This window comes from Cetorhinus maximus, chromosome 3 (genome assembly GCF_964194155.1).
Source record: "Cetorhinus maximus chromosome 3, sCetMax3.hap1.1, whole genome shotgun sequence".
In the NCBI taxonomy this organism is placed as follows: Eukaryota; Metazoa; Chordata; class Chondrichthyes; order Lamniformes; family Cetorhinidae; genus Cetorhinus; species Cetorhinus maximus.
Genome location: NC_135881.1, coordinates 45,676,190 through 45,690,718, shown reverse-complemented (window position 1 = coordinate 45,690,718; position 14,529 = coordinate 45,676,190). Strand labels below are relative to the sequence as shown.

At 44.9% G+C, this 14,529-nt stretch overlaps 1 protein-coding gene across 1 annotated transcript in view; it reads right to left on the bottom strand.

Moving 5' to 3' along the window:
• Positions 1–14,529, bottom strand: part of odad2 (outer dynein arm docking complex subunit 2) — a 388,707-nt gene that overhangs the window by 153,241 nt on the left and 220,937 nt on the right. The window contains exon 14 of the mRNA XM_078535576.1: positions 7,889–7,999. Coding sequence (XP_078391702.1) covers positions 7,889–7,999 — 111 coding nt within the window. The remainder of the gene's footprint in view (positions 1–7,888; positions 8,000–14,529) is intronic.

Genomic DNA, 14,529 nt, shown 5'->3' with positions numbered 1-14,529 from the left:
GCACAAAATTCTTGAACTGCATTCAAGAAAACTTTTTCAGCCAGCACGTAACACGCCCAATGAAGGGGGTGTAATTCTAGATTTAGCCTTAGGAAATGAAGTTGGGCAAGTGGATGAAGTAGCAATTGGGGGACCATTTTGGAGATAGTGACCATAATATAGTTAGATTTAGCATCATTATGGAAAAGGACAAAGATGGAACGGGAGTAAAAGTACTAAATTGGGGATGACAAATTTTACAAAGCTGAGAGGTAAACTGGCGAAGGCGGACTGGATACATCTACTAGAAGGGAAAACAATGTCAAATCAGTGGGAGGTATTCAAAAGCGAGATTTTCCAGGCACAGTGTAGACATGTCCCCACAAAGAAAAAGGGTGGTACTGCCAAATCTAGAGCCCGCTGGTTATTCAGAAGCATACAGGGTAAGATAAAGCAGAAAAAGAAAACTTATGACAGTCACAAAAAGCTTAATACTGTAGAAAGAAGTGAGGAGTACAGAAAGTACAGGGTGAAGTAAAAATAGAAATTAGGAAAGCAAAGAGAGGATATGAAAAATTATTGGCAGGTAAAATCAAAGAAAACCCAAAGATGTTTTACCAGTACATTAAGAGCAAGAGGATAACTAAGAAAAAGGTAGGGCCTATCAGCGATGTTCATCGTAACTTGTGCATTGATGCTGAAGATGTGGGCAGGGTTCCCAATGAGTACTTTGTCCCTGTCTTCAGTAAGGAGAGGCATGAGGCAGGCATTCCAGTTAAAGAGAAAAAGTGCAAAATATTAGATATTAACAATGAGCATAATGAGAGAATAAGTACTCGAGGCACCCTTGAAGGTGGATAAATCACTAGGGCCAGATGGATTGTATCCCAGATTGTTAAAAGGAGGAGAAAATAGTGGATGCTCTGAGGATCATTTTCCAATCCTCACTAGATGCAGGCGAGGCACCAGAGGATTGGAGATCCACGAATACTATACCATTTTTTAACAAGGGTGTGAGGGTTAGGCCAGAAAATTATGAGCTGGTCAGTCTGACTTTGGTGGTGGGCAAATTATTGGAATCAATTCTGAGAGACAGGATAAACAGTCACTTAGAAAGGCACGGATTGATCAGGGATAGCCAGCATGGTTTTGTTAGGCGAAGATCATGTCTTACTAACTGAATAGAATTTTTTGAGGATGTAACAAGGAGGATTGATGAGGGTAGTGCAGTGAATGTTGTAGGAAAGAGGATGAGGTCCTCCAAGCCGTTTTCAGGAGCTAGAAAGGAGATTGAAAAGCAGGACCTCTAAAGCAGTAATCTCAGACTAGTCCCAGTGAAGGTGGCAGGATATGTGGATAAGGTGATAAAGAAAGCATATGGAATGTTTTCCTTTATTGGACGAGGTATTGAATACAATAGCAGAGATGAAATACTGGAACTGTATAAAACATGGGTTAGGCCACAGCTGGAATTTTGTGTACAGTTCAGGCCACTACATTATAGGAAGGACATAAGTGTTCTGAAGACAATTCAGAGGAGATTTACAAGAATGTTGCCAGGGCTTGAAAATTGCAGCTATGAAGAAACATTGGATAGGCTAGGGTTGTTTTCCTTTTAACAGAGGAGGTTGAGGGGTGACCTAATTGAGGTGTACAAAATTATGAGGGGCCTACATAGGGTAGACAGGAAAGACCTGTTTCCCCTAGTTAAGGGGTCAATTACCAGGGGGCATAGATTTAAGGTGATTGGGGGGAAGATTAGAGGGGACACGAGGAAAAACCTTTTCACCCAGAGGGTGGTGGGCATCTGGAATTCACTGCCTAAATTGGTGGTTGAGGCTGAAACGCTCAAGTCAATTAAAAGGTACCTGGATAGACACATGAAGTGCTGTAACCTGCAAGGCTTTGGACCAGGCACTGGAAAATCGGATTAAAAATGAGCGGTTAGTTTCTTTTTTCTCTTTATATGGCACGATGGGCTGAATGGCCTCTTTCTACACCATTATTTTTCTACGATTCTAGGTACAGGAAGACCTGCCCCTTAATGCCCTTTAGGGAAGAAAATCTGCTGTCCTTACCCGGTCTGGCCTACATGTGAGTCCAGACCCACAGCAATGCGGTTTACTCTTGACTGCCCTCTGAAATGGCCTAGCAAGCCACTCAGTTCAAGGGCAACTAGGGATGGGCAACAAATGTTGACCTTTCCAATGACGCCCATATCCCATGAAAGAATAAAGAAAAAATGAGAGCTACCTGCCAATCAGAGGCCAACAACTCTCCAGCACTTCGAGACAAAGGTGTGCAGCGTTAGATCACGATTTGGACCAGTGTTGGCGGGGTCTCACCAGGTACCAAGCTGTCAGGTCTTGGTGAAGGGTTGAGGGGCTGGTGTTTGAGACACCAACAGGAGGTAGGAAACCCAGGGGTGGGGGGGTAAAACCTTGGAGGGGGCCCTCCGAAGTGCCCAGGGGGCCCATTAAGGAAGGACCCCATGCCCACCATCAGTGCATGGATGAGGCCCTTAAGTGGGAATTAATTGCCCACTTAAGGGCCTCAATTGGACCACTGGTGGAAGGGCTGCCTGACCCCATCCTTGCCAATGGTAAAATTACAGTGCGGGCAAGAGCATGTGGGTAGGCTGCAGGCAGGCTGTGCATTAGATTTAACCAGAGCCCCACCTTCCAACCTGCCAGTAGGGGAGTGTAAAATCCAAACCTATAAAATTCTAGGCATCCCATTTCCTTCTACCTCTGTCCCCTAGTTCCAATTTCCACATTCATCACAAGCATAAAAAAATTGAAAAGGACCATGTGTAGGAACATAATTGGGGGGAATAATGCGATGGTGGCTGTCAGGTGTGATGGAGGACATAGATGTGAGCATCCTAGACTCATATATGTTTACAGCACATAAGGAGGTCATTCGGCCCACCGTGTCTGCGCCAGTCAACAAAGATCTGACAACACTAATCCCACTTTCCAGCGCTTGGTCCATAGCCCTGGAGACTATGGCCACACAAGTGAATGTCTAAACGCTTCTTAAATGTTACAAGTTTCTGACTCAACCATCAGCGGCAAGAACGAGAGCGGCCCTGGGTGAAACCAGTGCAGAGAGAGAGTGAATAAAGAGCAGGGGAGATAGACAGAGGCCCAAAACAGCATTCAAACCAACACTGAAAAAACAAAGAGTGATGTCACAGGAGATCAGGCAGATGATTGGCTGGTGAGTATTTCAGCTTTTAGCTTTGTTTTAGATTTAAATTACCAGCTGAGTAACTTTCACTTGTTGATTATTATTAAATTAGTAACTTAAGGGAAATTAAATAAATAATAAAGGTAAAACAACAAAAAAGAGCGAGAGCGGAGTGGCTGTATATAGAGCAGAGTGGAGCAGCTGTATAAAAAGCAGGAGTTTACCTCTGAGGGAATGGAGTGTCTGTATAAAGAGTGGGAGCAGAGCGGCTGTGTAAAGAGTGGGAATTTACCTGTGAGGGAGTGGAGCGGCTGTATAAAGAGCGGAGCGGAGTTTATCTGTAAGGGAGCCGGTTCTCACCCACTCGGCGGCGCTGGAAGTGGAAAGGAGTGACGCGAGGCCAAGGGAGAGAGCTGATTGGTAGGCAGTGGGTAAGTTGTTTTTTCCACTTTAAAGTGACATTGCAGAAGGTAAGAGTCTCAGCATTTCTTTTTTTTCAAAAGATAAACGAAATAGTTTTCTATTTGGCTTAAATTTAAGGAAATAGTCTTTTAATTAAAAACAAACAAAAAATATAGCAAGGGAGCTCCGTCCCGTGTGTTGTACAGCCTGCAGCATGTGGGAATTCTTAGACATTCCTTGCAGTCTGGATGACCACATGTGCAGGAAGTGCCACCGGCTTGACCATCTTGAGCAACGGGTTTCGGAGCTTGAGTGTCAGCTGGAGACACAGCAAGGCTGAGGGTTACGTGGATAGCACATTTTTAGATGTGGTCACTCCGCAGCTTAAGGAAGTGCAGTCAGAGAGGCAATGGGTGACCACCAGTCAGAAGAAGGGAGGCAGGCAGGTAGTCAGCAAAGCCCCAGAGTGCATATCACTCAAAAACCGTTTATCTGTGTTGGAAAATGGTGAGGGTGAAAGTTCCTCTGGAGAGTGCAGCCAAAGCCAAATTCACGGCACTGTGAGTGGCTCAGCTGCACAAGGGTAAGAGTGCAAGAGCAATAGTGGTAGGAGACTCAATAGTCAGGGGTGCAGACAAGCGCTTCTGCGGCTGTAGACATGACTCCAGGATGGTGTGTTGCCTCCCTGGTGCCAGGGTCAAGGATGTCACAGAACGGCTACAGGGCATTCTGAAGGGGGAGGGCAAACAGTTGGAAGTCGTAGTTTACATTGGTACCAACGACGTAGGTAGAAAGAGGGATGAGGTCCTGCAACAAGAATTTAGGGAGCTAGGTAGCAGATTAAAAAGCAGGGCCTCAAAGGCTGTAATCTCTGGATTACTCCCAGTGCCACGTGCCAGTGAGTATAGGAGTAGGAGGATAGAGAGGATGAATGCATGGCTGAAGAGATGGTGCAGGAGGGAGGGCTTCAGTTTCCTGGATCACGGAGTCTGTTTCTGGCGAAGGTGAGGCCTGTACAAGTTACTCAGGTTGCACCTGAACCAGAACATCCTTGCAGGAAGGTTTACTAGTGCTGTTGGTGGGGCTTTAAACTAATTTGGCAGGGGGATGGGATACAGAGTGGAGGTACAGTAGGGGGTGATACACAGCTAAATATAGAAGAGAATTAAGTCACTCTGGAAGGCAGAGCAAATATTGAACTGTTAAGGCACAAGGGAATAATGCAAGGCCGGATTGCATCTATTTTAACGCAATGAGTCTTACAAGTAAGGCAGAAGGTTTGAGGGCGTTGATTAACACACGGGAATATGATTGTTGCTATCACAGAGACATGGTTGAGGGAGGGGCAGAACTGGCAGCTCAATGTTCCAAGGTATAGAATCTTCAGGTGTGACAGGGTGGGGTGTAAAAGAGGAGGTGACCTTGCAACATTGATCAAGGAGTCAATTACTGCGGTAAGGAGGGATGGTATCTTAGAAGGTTCCTCAAATTAGGCCATACGGGTAGGTCTTAAAAACATAAATGGGGCAATCATTTTGCTGGGAGTGTACTATAGGTCCCCAAACAGTCAGGGGGAGATAGAGGAGCAGATATGCAGGCAAACCTCAGAGAAGTATAAAACTAATAGGGTAATAATAGTAGGGGATTTCAACATCCACAATATTAACTGGGATCGTCTTAGTGTGAAAGGCTTAGAGGGGGTGGAATTCTTAAAGCGCATCCAGGAGAACTTGTTGAACCAGCACGTAGAGAGTCCTACAAGAGAAGGGGCAGTACTGAACCTAATCTTAGGGAATGAAGCCAGGCAAGTGGTAGAAGTGTCAGTGGGGGAGCATTTCGGGGATAGTGACCATAACTCTGTAAGATTTAAGGTAGTTATGGAAAAGGACAAAGATGGACCAGAAATAAAGGTCCTAAATTGGGGGAAGGCCAATTTCAATATGATTAGACAGGATCTGACCAAAGGGGACTGGGAACAGCAACTTGCAGGAAAGTCTACTTCAGACCAGTCGGAGTCATTCAAAAAGGAAATAGTGAGAGTTCAGGGCTAACATGTTCCCGTGAAGGTGAAGGGTAAGACTTCCTCAAGTCCAGGGAACCCTGGATGTCAAGGGATATAGAGGATTGGATAAGGAAAAAAAAGGAGGCTTATGGCAGATACAAAGGGCTGAAAACAGCGGAAGCCCTAGAGGAGTGTAGCGGAGTGCTGAAAAAAGTAATTAGGAGAGTGAAGAGGGGGCATGAAAAAACACTGGCGGGCAGGAGAGTGAAGAGGGGGCATGAAAAAACACTGGCAGGCAAGATAAAGGGAAATCCTAAGGCATTTTATAAATATATTAAGGACAAGAGGATAACCAGGGAAAGAGTAGGGCCCATTAGGGACCAAAGTAGCAATCTGTGCGTGGAGCCAGAAGATGTAGGTGAGGTTTTTAAATGATTACTTTTAATCTGTGTTCACTATGGAGAAAGACAATGTAGAAATCTGGGAGGGGGACTGTGATATACTTGAACAAATTAGCATTGAAAGGGAGGAGGTATTAGCAGTTTTAGCGGGCTTAAAAATGGATAAATCCAGATGAGATGTATCCCTGGCTGCTATGTGAGGCAAGGGAGAAGATTGCAGCAGCTCTGACACTAATTTTCAAATCCTCTCTGGCCACAGGAGAGGTGCCAGAGGACTGGAGGACAGCGAATGTGGTATCATTATTCAAGAAGGGTCGTAGGGATAAACCAGGCCAGTGAGTCTAACATTAGTAGTAGGGAAACTACTGGAAAAGATTCTGAGGGACAGGATTAATCTCCACTTGGAGAGGCAGAGATTAATCAGGGATAGTCAGCATGGCTTTGTCAGGGGGAGATCATATCTAACAAATTTGACTGAATTTTTCAAGGAGGTGACTAGTTGTGTAGATGAAGGTAGTGCAGTTGATGCAGTCTACATGGACTTCAGTAAGGCTTTTAACAAGGTCCTGCATGGGAGAATGGTCAAGAAGATAAGAGCCCATGGGATCCAGGGCAATTTGGCAAATTGGATCCAAAATTGGCTTAGTGGCAGGAGGCAGGGGGTGATGGTCGAAGGTTGTTTTTGCAATTCGAAGCTTGTGACTAGTAGTGTACTGCAGCGATTGGTGCTGGGACCCTTACCGTTTGTAGTGTACATTAATGATTTAGACAAGAATATAGGAGGTTTGATCAGTAAGTTTGCAGATGACATGAAAATTGGTGGTGTTGTAAATAGTGAGGAGGAAAGCCTTAGATTACAGGACGATATGCACAAAAAGGTCAGCTTATTTGAATGTGAGCTGTGAATGCAAATTAGGCTGGAAACTAATGCACAACCTCCTTGAAGTTAGGCACCTACCTCACAATCTGGCTGGAGTGCTTGATGGGGAGGCTGCTTTAAATTGTAAAAGAGCATCCCTATATTTAGCTCCCGCACATAAGTTCCTGTGTCATTCTCACCCTGTGTCAGTTGTCCCTAGCACCAGCAAGAAGGTGGCTGGTACTCAATGGGAAGCCAGTAGTCTTTCATTGACTGTTAATACAGACCTAATGTTCCCAGAGCAGGGTTCTGCCCTTCCACAGGTCCTTGCAGGGGTCTTGTTTGGGACAGAGCCTATATCTGCTGCAAACAAAGCTACACATGAAGAAAATGGCATCGGTGGATGGAGGTAGGAGGGGAATTATCTATGCTGGAAATTTTATTTTCTTGACCAGTGAGAGCCAGCATATATCTGGAAGCTGTGACACCAAGTAAAATGAGGGGAATATAATTCCTAAAGGACACAGGTGCTCCCTGCCCCTAAAAGTCCAGGCCAGGGAAGCTGTCTAACTTCTTGAAAAAAAATCCAAATTTCATTTTTAGAAAATGCTCTATTTAAATGGCTCCTTTCAAACATTTTTACTCAGGGGTCCCTACTGGATGGCAGCAGATGCCAGAGTTTCCAGCTGATTAAGGCTGATGGGTGCATGAGATGTGCCCAATGGTATCATGCAAATGAAATGTAATTCTGCCGACCCCAAATCCACAGGAGTCAGCGATGGAGTGCACAACAGGCACGATCCTGGTAACTGCTGGGATCGTGGCCCAATTAATTTGTTTAATCCCGACTTCAATCATACTTCTATAAAAAATGATGTACAACTACTACAAACTTATAATTTTTCACTACTTATAATATTGACATTCAAAACATCCTGATTCAAACTAAGAAGAATAAAAGCTTTGAAAAATTAGCTTCACATAGCTTAGAAATATTATTGGGAAAACATATTGGAAGAGTCGGGAAACTAATGAATAGTCTTGTATTTGTACCTTGAAAATGGCGCGGGCACAATGCATCTGAAGCTCCTCACTTTCACTGCTAAGATTTCTTACCAGATCCTTAACCATGTTTTCTGTTCGAATGGCCAACCTATAGCTTGGCTGAGAAATCAATAGAGAAAATAAACATGTATTCTATGAATTCAACAGAATATTAAATGCTATCTTTATACATGGAATTCAAAAGACCAAGAAGATGGTATTTTTTTGTTTTTGAAGTTTTATGAAAAGTAGATATGTATAAGGAGAGTGGAATGTCTAGAGAATGTGGCAAGGGATTAAATCATTCCTTCTCTGAACTATCTTATCCCTAAGGCATTACAAATGGTCGTGAAAAATTGAAAAAAATGGCCAATTCAACTTGTTAAAGCTCACTAATTAGGAGCTGGTGCATCCATAATCTAGGATTTTGAAGACAAAGCTGTTGTAATATGCTGATGACATCAAAATGTGGCAATTGCAAACAATCAAGATCAGAAGCAGATGGAACGACACAAATTGGGAAATTGGTCTGAAAAATAGCCAATGAAATTCAATGTCAAAATGTGGTATAAAAAGGTAGTGATCTCCAAATTATTTCCCCAAACTACATGCAAGAATAGGGAAGAAAAGAATCACAGAATCACAGTGCAGGAGAGGCCCTTTGGCCCATCGAGTCTGCACCGACATGTGAGGAACACCTGACCTACCTACCTAATCCCATTTACCAGCACTTGGCCCATAGCATTGAATGTTATGCCATGCCAAGTGCTCATCCAGGAACTTTTTAAAGGACGTGAGGTAACCCGCCTCCACCACCCTCCCAGGCAGAGCATTCCAGACCGTCACCACCCTCTAGGTAAAAACGTTTTCCTCACATCCCCCCTAAACCTCCTGCCCCTCACCTTGAACTTAAGTCCCCTTGTGACTGACCCTTCAACTAAGGGGAACAGCTGTTCCCTATCCAGCCTGTCCATGCCCCTCATAATCTTGTACACCTCGATCAGGTCGCCCCTCAGTCTTCTCTGCTCCAATGAAAACAACCCAAGTCCATCCAACCCCTCTTCATAACTTAAATGTTTCATCCCAGGCAACATCCTGGTAGATCTCCTCTGCACCCCCTCCAGTGCAATAACATCCTTCCTATAATGTGGTGATCAGAACTGCACACAGTACTCCAGCTGTGGCCTCACTAAGGTTCTATACAACTCCAACCTGACCTCCCTACTTTTGTAATCTATGTCTCGATTAATAAAGGCAAGTGTCCCATATTCCTTTTTCACCATCCCACTAACATGCCCCTCTGTCTTCAGAGATCTATGGACACACACGCCAAGGTCACTTTGTTCCTCAGAACTTCCTAGTGCCATGCCGTTCATGGAATACTTCCTTGTCAAATTACTCCTTCCAAAGTGTATCACCTCACACTTTTCAGGCTTAAATTCCATCTGACACTTATCTGCCCATTTGACCATCCCATCTATATCTTCCTGTAGCCCAAGTCACTCAATCTCACTGTTAACCACCCGGCCGATCTTTGTGTCATCCGCAAACTTACTAATCCTACCCCCCACATAGTCATCTATGTCATTTATATAAATGACAAATAATAGGGGACCCAGCTTAGATCCCTGTGGTACACCACTGGACACGGGCTTCCAGTCACTAAAGCATCCTTCTGTCATCACCCTCTGCCTCCTACAACTAAGCCAATTTTGAATCCACCTTATCAAATTACCCTGTATCCCATGTGCATTTGCCTTCTTTATAAGTCTCCCATGTGGGACCTTGTCAAAGGCTTTGTTGAAATCCATATAAATAACGTCAACTGCACTACCATCATCTACAGACCTGGTCACCTCCTCAAAAAATTCAATCAAATGTGTTAGGCATGACTTCCCTCTGACAAAGCCATGCTGACTATCCTTGATTAAACCTTGCCTCTCCAAGTGAAGATAGATACTCTCCTTCAGAACTTTCTCCAGTAGTTTCCCTACCACTGACGTGAGACTCACTGGCCTGTAGTTCCCTGGCTTATCTCCACAACCCTTTTAAATAGTGGAACCACATTAGCTGTTCTCCAATCCTCTGGCACTTCCTCCGTAGCCAGAGAGGAATTAAAAATTCAGGTCAGAGCCCCTGCAATCTCCTCCCTTGCCTCCCTCAGCAGTCTGGGACACAAATCATCTGGACCTGGAGATTTGTCCACTTTTAAGCCTGCCAACACCTCCAATACCTTGTCACTCCCTATATCAATTTGCTCAAGAACCTCGCAGTGTTCTCCCCGAGTTCGATATCTTCATCCTCATTCTCATGGGTGAAGACGGACATGAAGTATTCATTCAGCACTCTAGCGATGTCCTCTGGCTCCACCCATAGATTGCCCCCTTGGTCCCTTATGGGCCCTACTCTTTCCCTGGTTATCCTCTTCCCATTGATATACTTATAGAATATCTTGGGATTTTCCCTACTTTTACCAGCCAGGGCTTTCTCATATCCCCTCTTTGCTCTCCTAATTGCTTTCTTAAACTCCACCCTGCACTGTCTGTACTCCACTAATGCCTCTGCTGATTTGCTTCCCTTGTACCTGCTAAAAGCCTCTCTTTTCCTTCTCATCGTAACCTGAATATTTCTGGTCATCAATGGTTCTTTGGGCTTGTTACTCCTTCCTATCACCCTAGAGGGAACATGTTGAGCCTGTACCCTCCCCATTTCCTTTTTGGACACACCACACTGTTCCTTGGTAGATTTCCCCACAACTGTTCCCAGTCTACCTTGGCCAGATCCTGCCTTACTTTACTAAAATCCACTCTCCCCTAATCCAAAACATTTTTTTGCAACTTGTCGATTTCTTTGTCCATAACAAACTTAAATTGTACCATGTTGTGGTCGCTATCGCTAAAATGCTCCCCCACCACCACCTCAGCCACCTGTCCCGCTTCACTCCCTAGAATCAGGTCCAGCAATGCACCGTCCCTTGTTGGACCCTCTACATATTGACCAAAAAAGTTCTCCTGTACACATTTCAAGAAATCCACTCCATCCAAACCCTTAACACTATGTCTATCCCAATTAATGTTGGGAACGTTGAAATCAACTAATATAACTACCCTATTGTTATTGTTTTTATACACCTCCACAAATTGTGTACATATTTGCTCCTCAATTTCCCGTTGACTATCTGGGGGTCTAATAATGTGGTTGCCCCTTTTTTATTCCTAAACTCTACCCATAAAGCTTCATTCAATGCCTCCTCCAAGATATCATCTCTCCTTACTGCAGTAACTAATTCCTTAACTAATAATGCAACACCTCCTCCTCTTTTACCCCCTCCCCTGTCTCGCCTGAAGATTCTATATCCCAGAACGTTGAGCTGCCAATCCTGCCTCTCCCTCAACCATGTCTCAGTGATGGCTACTATATCACAATTCAACATGTCAATCCTCACCCTTAACTCATCCGTTTTACCTGTAATACTCCTGACATTAAAGTAGAGGCCATTCAGCCTTGCCTTACTCCCTTGAAGCTTATTGCAGCTGTACTCCCCCTGACTTGATTGTTTTACTGTATTATGATGTGTCCCTATTCTGCTAACATTCTGTGACCCCCGCCCCTGCCGAATTAGTTTAAACTCCTCCCAACAGCACTAGCAAACCCACCCGCAAGGATGTTAGTCCCGCTCTGGTTCAGATGTAGACCGTCCCACTTGTACAGGTCCCACCTTCCCCAGAAACGGTCCCAGTGATCCAGGAATCTAAAACCCTCCCTCCTGCACCAACTCATATGCCACATATTCATCTGTGCTATTTTCCTATTTCTGAGCTCGCTAGCACGTGGCACTGGGAGTAATCCAGAGATTACAACCTGAGAGGTCTTGCTTTTTAGTCTTCTTCCTAACTCCCTGAATTCTTGATGCAAGACCTCGTCCCTCTTTTTACCTATGTCATTGGTACCAACATGTGCCATGACCTCTGCCTTTTCACCCTCCCCCTTCAGGATGCCCTGCAGCCGTTCAGTGACATCCCGGGCCCTGGCACCAGGGAGGCAACATACCATCCTGGAGTCACGTTGACGGCCACAGTAGCGCCTATCTGTTCCCCTGGCTATTGAGTCCCCTATTGCTATTGCTCTTCGTCCCTTCCTCCCCTCCTGTACAGACAAGCTGCTTGTGGTGCCAGGAGCTTGGCTCTGTCCGCACTCCCTGGAGGAACCAGCGCCCTTATTAGCTTCCAAAATGGAATACCGATTTGCGAGAGGGACCCCAGGGGACTCCTGAACTACCTGCCTGTTTTTCTTGGACTGCCTGGTGGTCACCAATTCCCTTCATTCCTCAAGTCCTTTCATCTGCGGTGTGACCACCTCTCTAAACGTGCTATCCACGATGCTCTCAGACTCACGGATGCTCCATAGTGTCCCCAGCTGCCATTCCAGCTCTGAAACCCAAGCTTCCAGGAGCTGCAGCTGGACACACTTCCTGCACACATGCTGGTCCCGGGCATTGGAAAGGTCCCCGGCTTCCCACATGGAGCACGAGGAGCACACCACGGCTTTGAGCGCTCCAGCCATGACTTATCCCTTTAAAATAAACCTTTTAAGTCAATTACTCTAGGGCCCTTCTTTGTATGTTACTGTAGAATATACAAACTGTAAACCACAAAAAGACCTTAAAGTATAAGCGATTAAATTAGTAAATACCTTACCCACTACTTACCAATGATTCCTTTCCCTTGTAGCCTCTCCTGCTGCAGCACGCTGTGAAGATTGAAGAAGTTGGATAGCAAGGAAAAAGTGCAAAGAGCACCTCATCCCCTATGCACCGAATTCCTACTTTGCACCAAATTCCGAATACCCACTCTGGCTGTGCCCCACTCACAATGTGCTCTCTCTCCTGGTCGTGTGCAAGCACACTGTAGTGTGCTTCTAGATAGTCCCTTTCTTAAATAGAGCTGAGTTGACTCACCACTAGTTTCGCTTCAGATAGTAATTAACACCTATTCAGGCCCTAATCAGGCTTCGGGTGATTGACAGCTAAGTGAATGATTAAGAAACTAAATATGTGGCTAAAGGGTCGCGCCTGGAATAGGGTTTTGATTTCATGGGATATTGTCTCTCGTTCCAGGAAACATGGGAACTCTACTAGCTGAATTGGCCACATTTGAAAATGACAAAAGGTAATGAAATGGAAAAGCAGATCAATAGGGAATTGGAGTAAACAGGAAAGGTAGTGGGACAGGGAATATAAAAATGATCAGGAAGAAGCATAAGGTAGAAAGAAAGGCAAACATATGAATAAAATCTGTTTATCAAATAGAAGACGGAATCAAAGGGAATAGAGGTAAATCAAAGCAATCAGTTACAAGTGTAAAAAAATTAAGGGTGCAGGCATTGATTCAGACAAAAAGTGGTCAAGAGGAAAGAAATAGTGTTAAATATGAACAAACGTTCATGCATTACAGTGTTCAGAGTACAGGAAATAAATTGGGGGTATTAGAAGCGATTCTGAAAAAGAAAGATACAGGCTTAATTACACCAACAGAAAGTTGGGTGCAAATGAAGAGCGGTGAAAAATAAGCATAATTGGGCTGTAATATTTTGGGAGGTACACAATAAGCAAGAAGGAGGAAGCAATATTTGTAAAAAAAAGAATACGTTCTGTACGGAGGAGTTCTTTTTTCTATTCATTCATGGGATGTGGGCTGAGCCAGCGTTTATTGCCCATCCTTAATTGCCCTTCAGAAGGTGGTGGTGAGCTGCCTTCTTGAACTGCTGTAGTCCATGTGGCGTATGTACAGCCAGAGTGCTGTTGGGAAAGAGTTCCAGGATTTTGACCTAGTGACAGTGAAGGAACGGCGATATATTACCAAGTGAGAATGGTGAGTGACTTGGAGGGGAAATTCCAGGTGGTGGTGTTCCCATCAATCTGCTGCCCTTGTCCTTCTAGACGGTAGTGGTTGTAGGTTTGGAAGGTGTTGTCGAAGGAGCCTTGGTGAATTCCTGCAAAGCATCTTGTAGATGGTACACACTGTTGCTACTGTGCGTCAGTGGTGTAGGGAGTGAATGTTTGTGGATGTGGTGCCAATCAAGCAGGCTGATTTGTCCTGGTCGGTGTCAAGCTTCTTGAGTGTTGTGGGAGCTGCACTCATCCTGGCAAGTGGGGAGAATTCCATCACACTCCTGACTTGTGCCTTGTAGATGGTGGACAGCATTTTGGGAGTCAGGAGGTGGGTTACTCATCGCATGATTTCTAGCCTCTGACCTGCTCTTGTAGCCACAGTATTTACGTGGCTAGCCCAGTTTAGTTTCTGGTCAATGTTAACCCCCTGGGTGTTTATAGTGGGTGATTCAGTGATGGTAATGTCATTGAACATCCAGGGGCAATGTTTGGATTCTCTCGTGTTGGAGGTGGTCATTGCCTGACCCTTGTGTGGTGCAAATATTACTTGCCACATGTCACCCCAAGCCTGGATATTGTCCATGTCTGCATTTGGACATGACCTGTTTCAGTATCTGAGGAGTCACGAATGGTGCTGAACATTGTCCAATCATCAGCGAACATCCCCACTTCTGACCTTATGATGGAAGGAAGGTCATTGATGAAGCAGCTGAAGATGGCTGGGCCTAGGACACAACCCTGAGGAACTCCTGCAGTGATG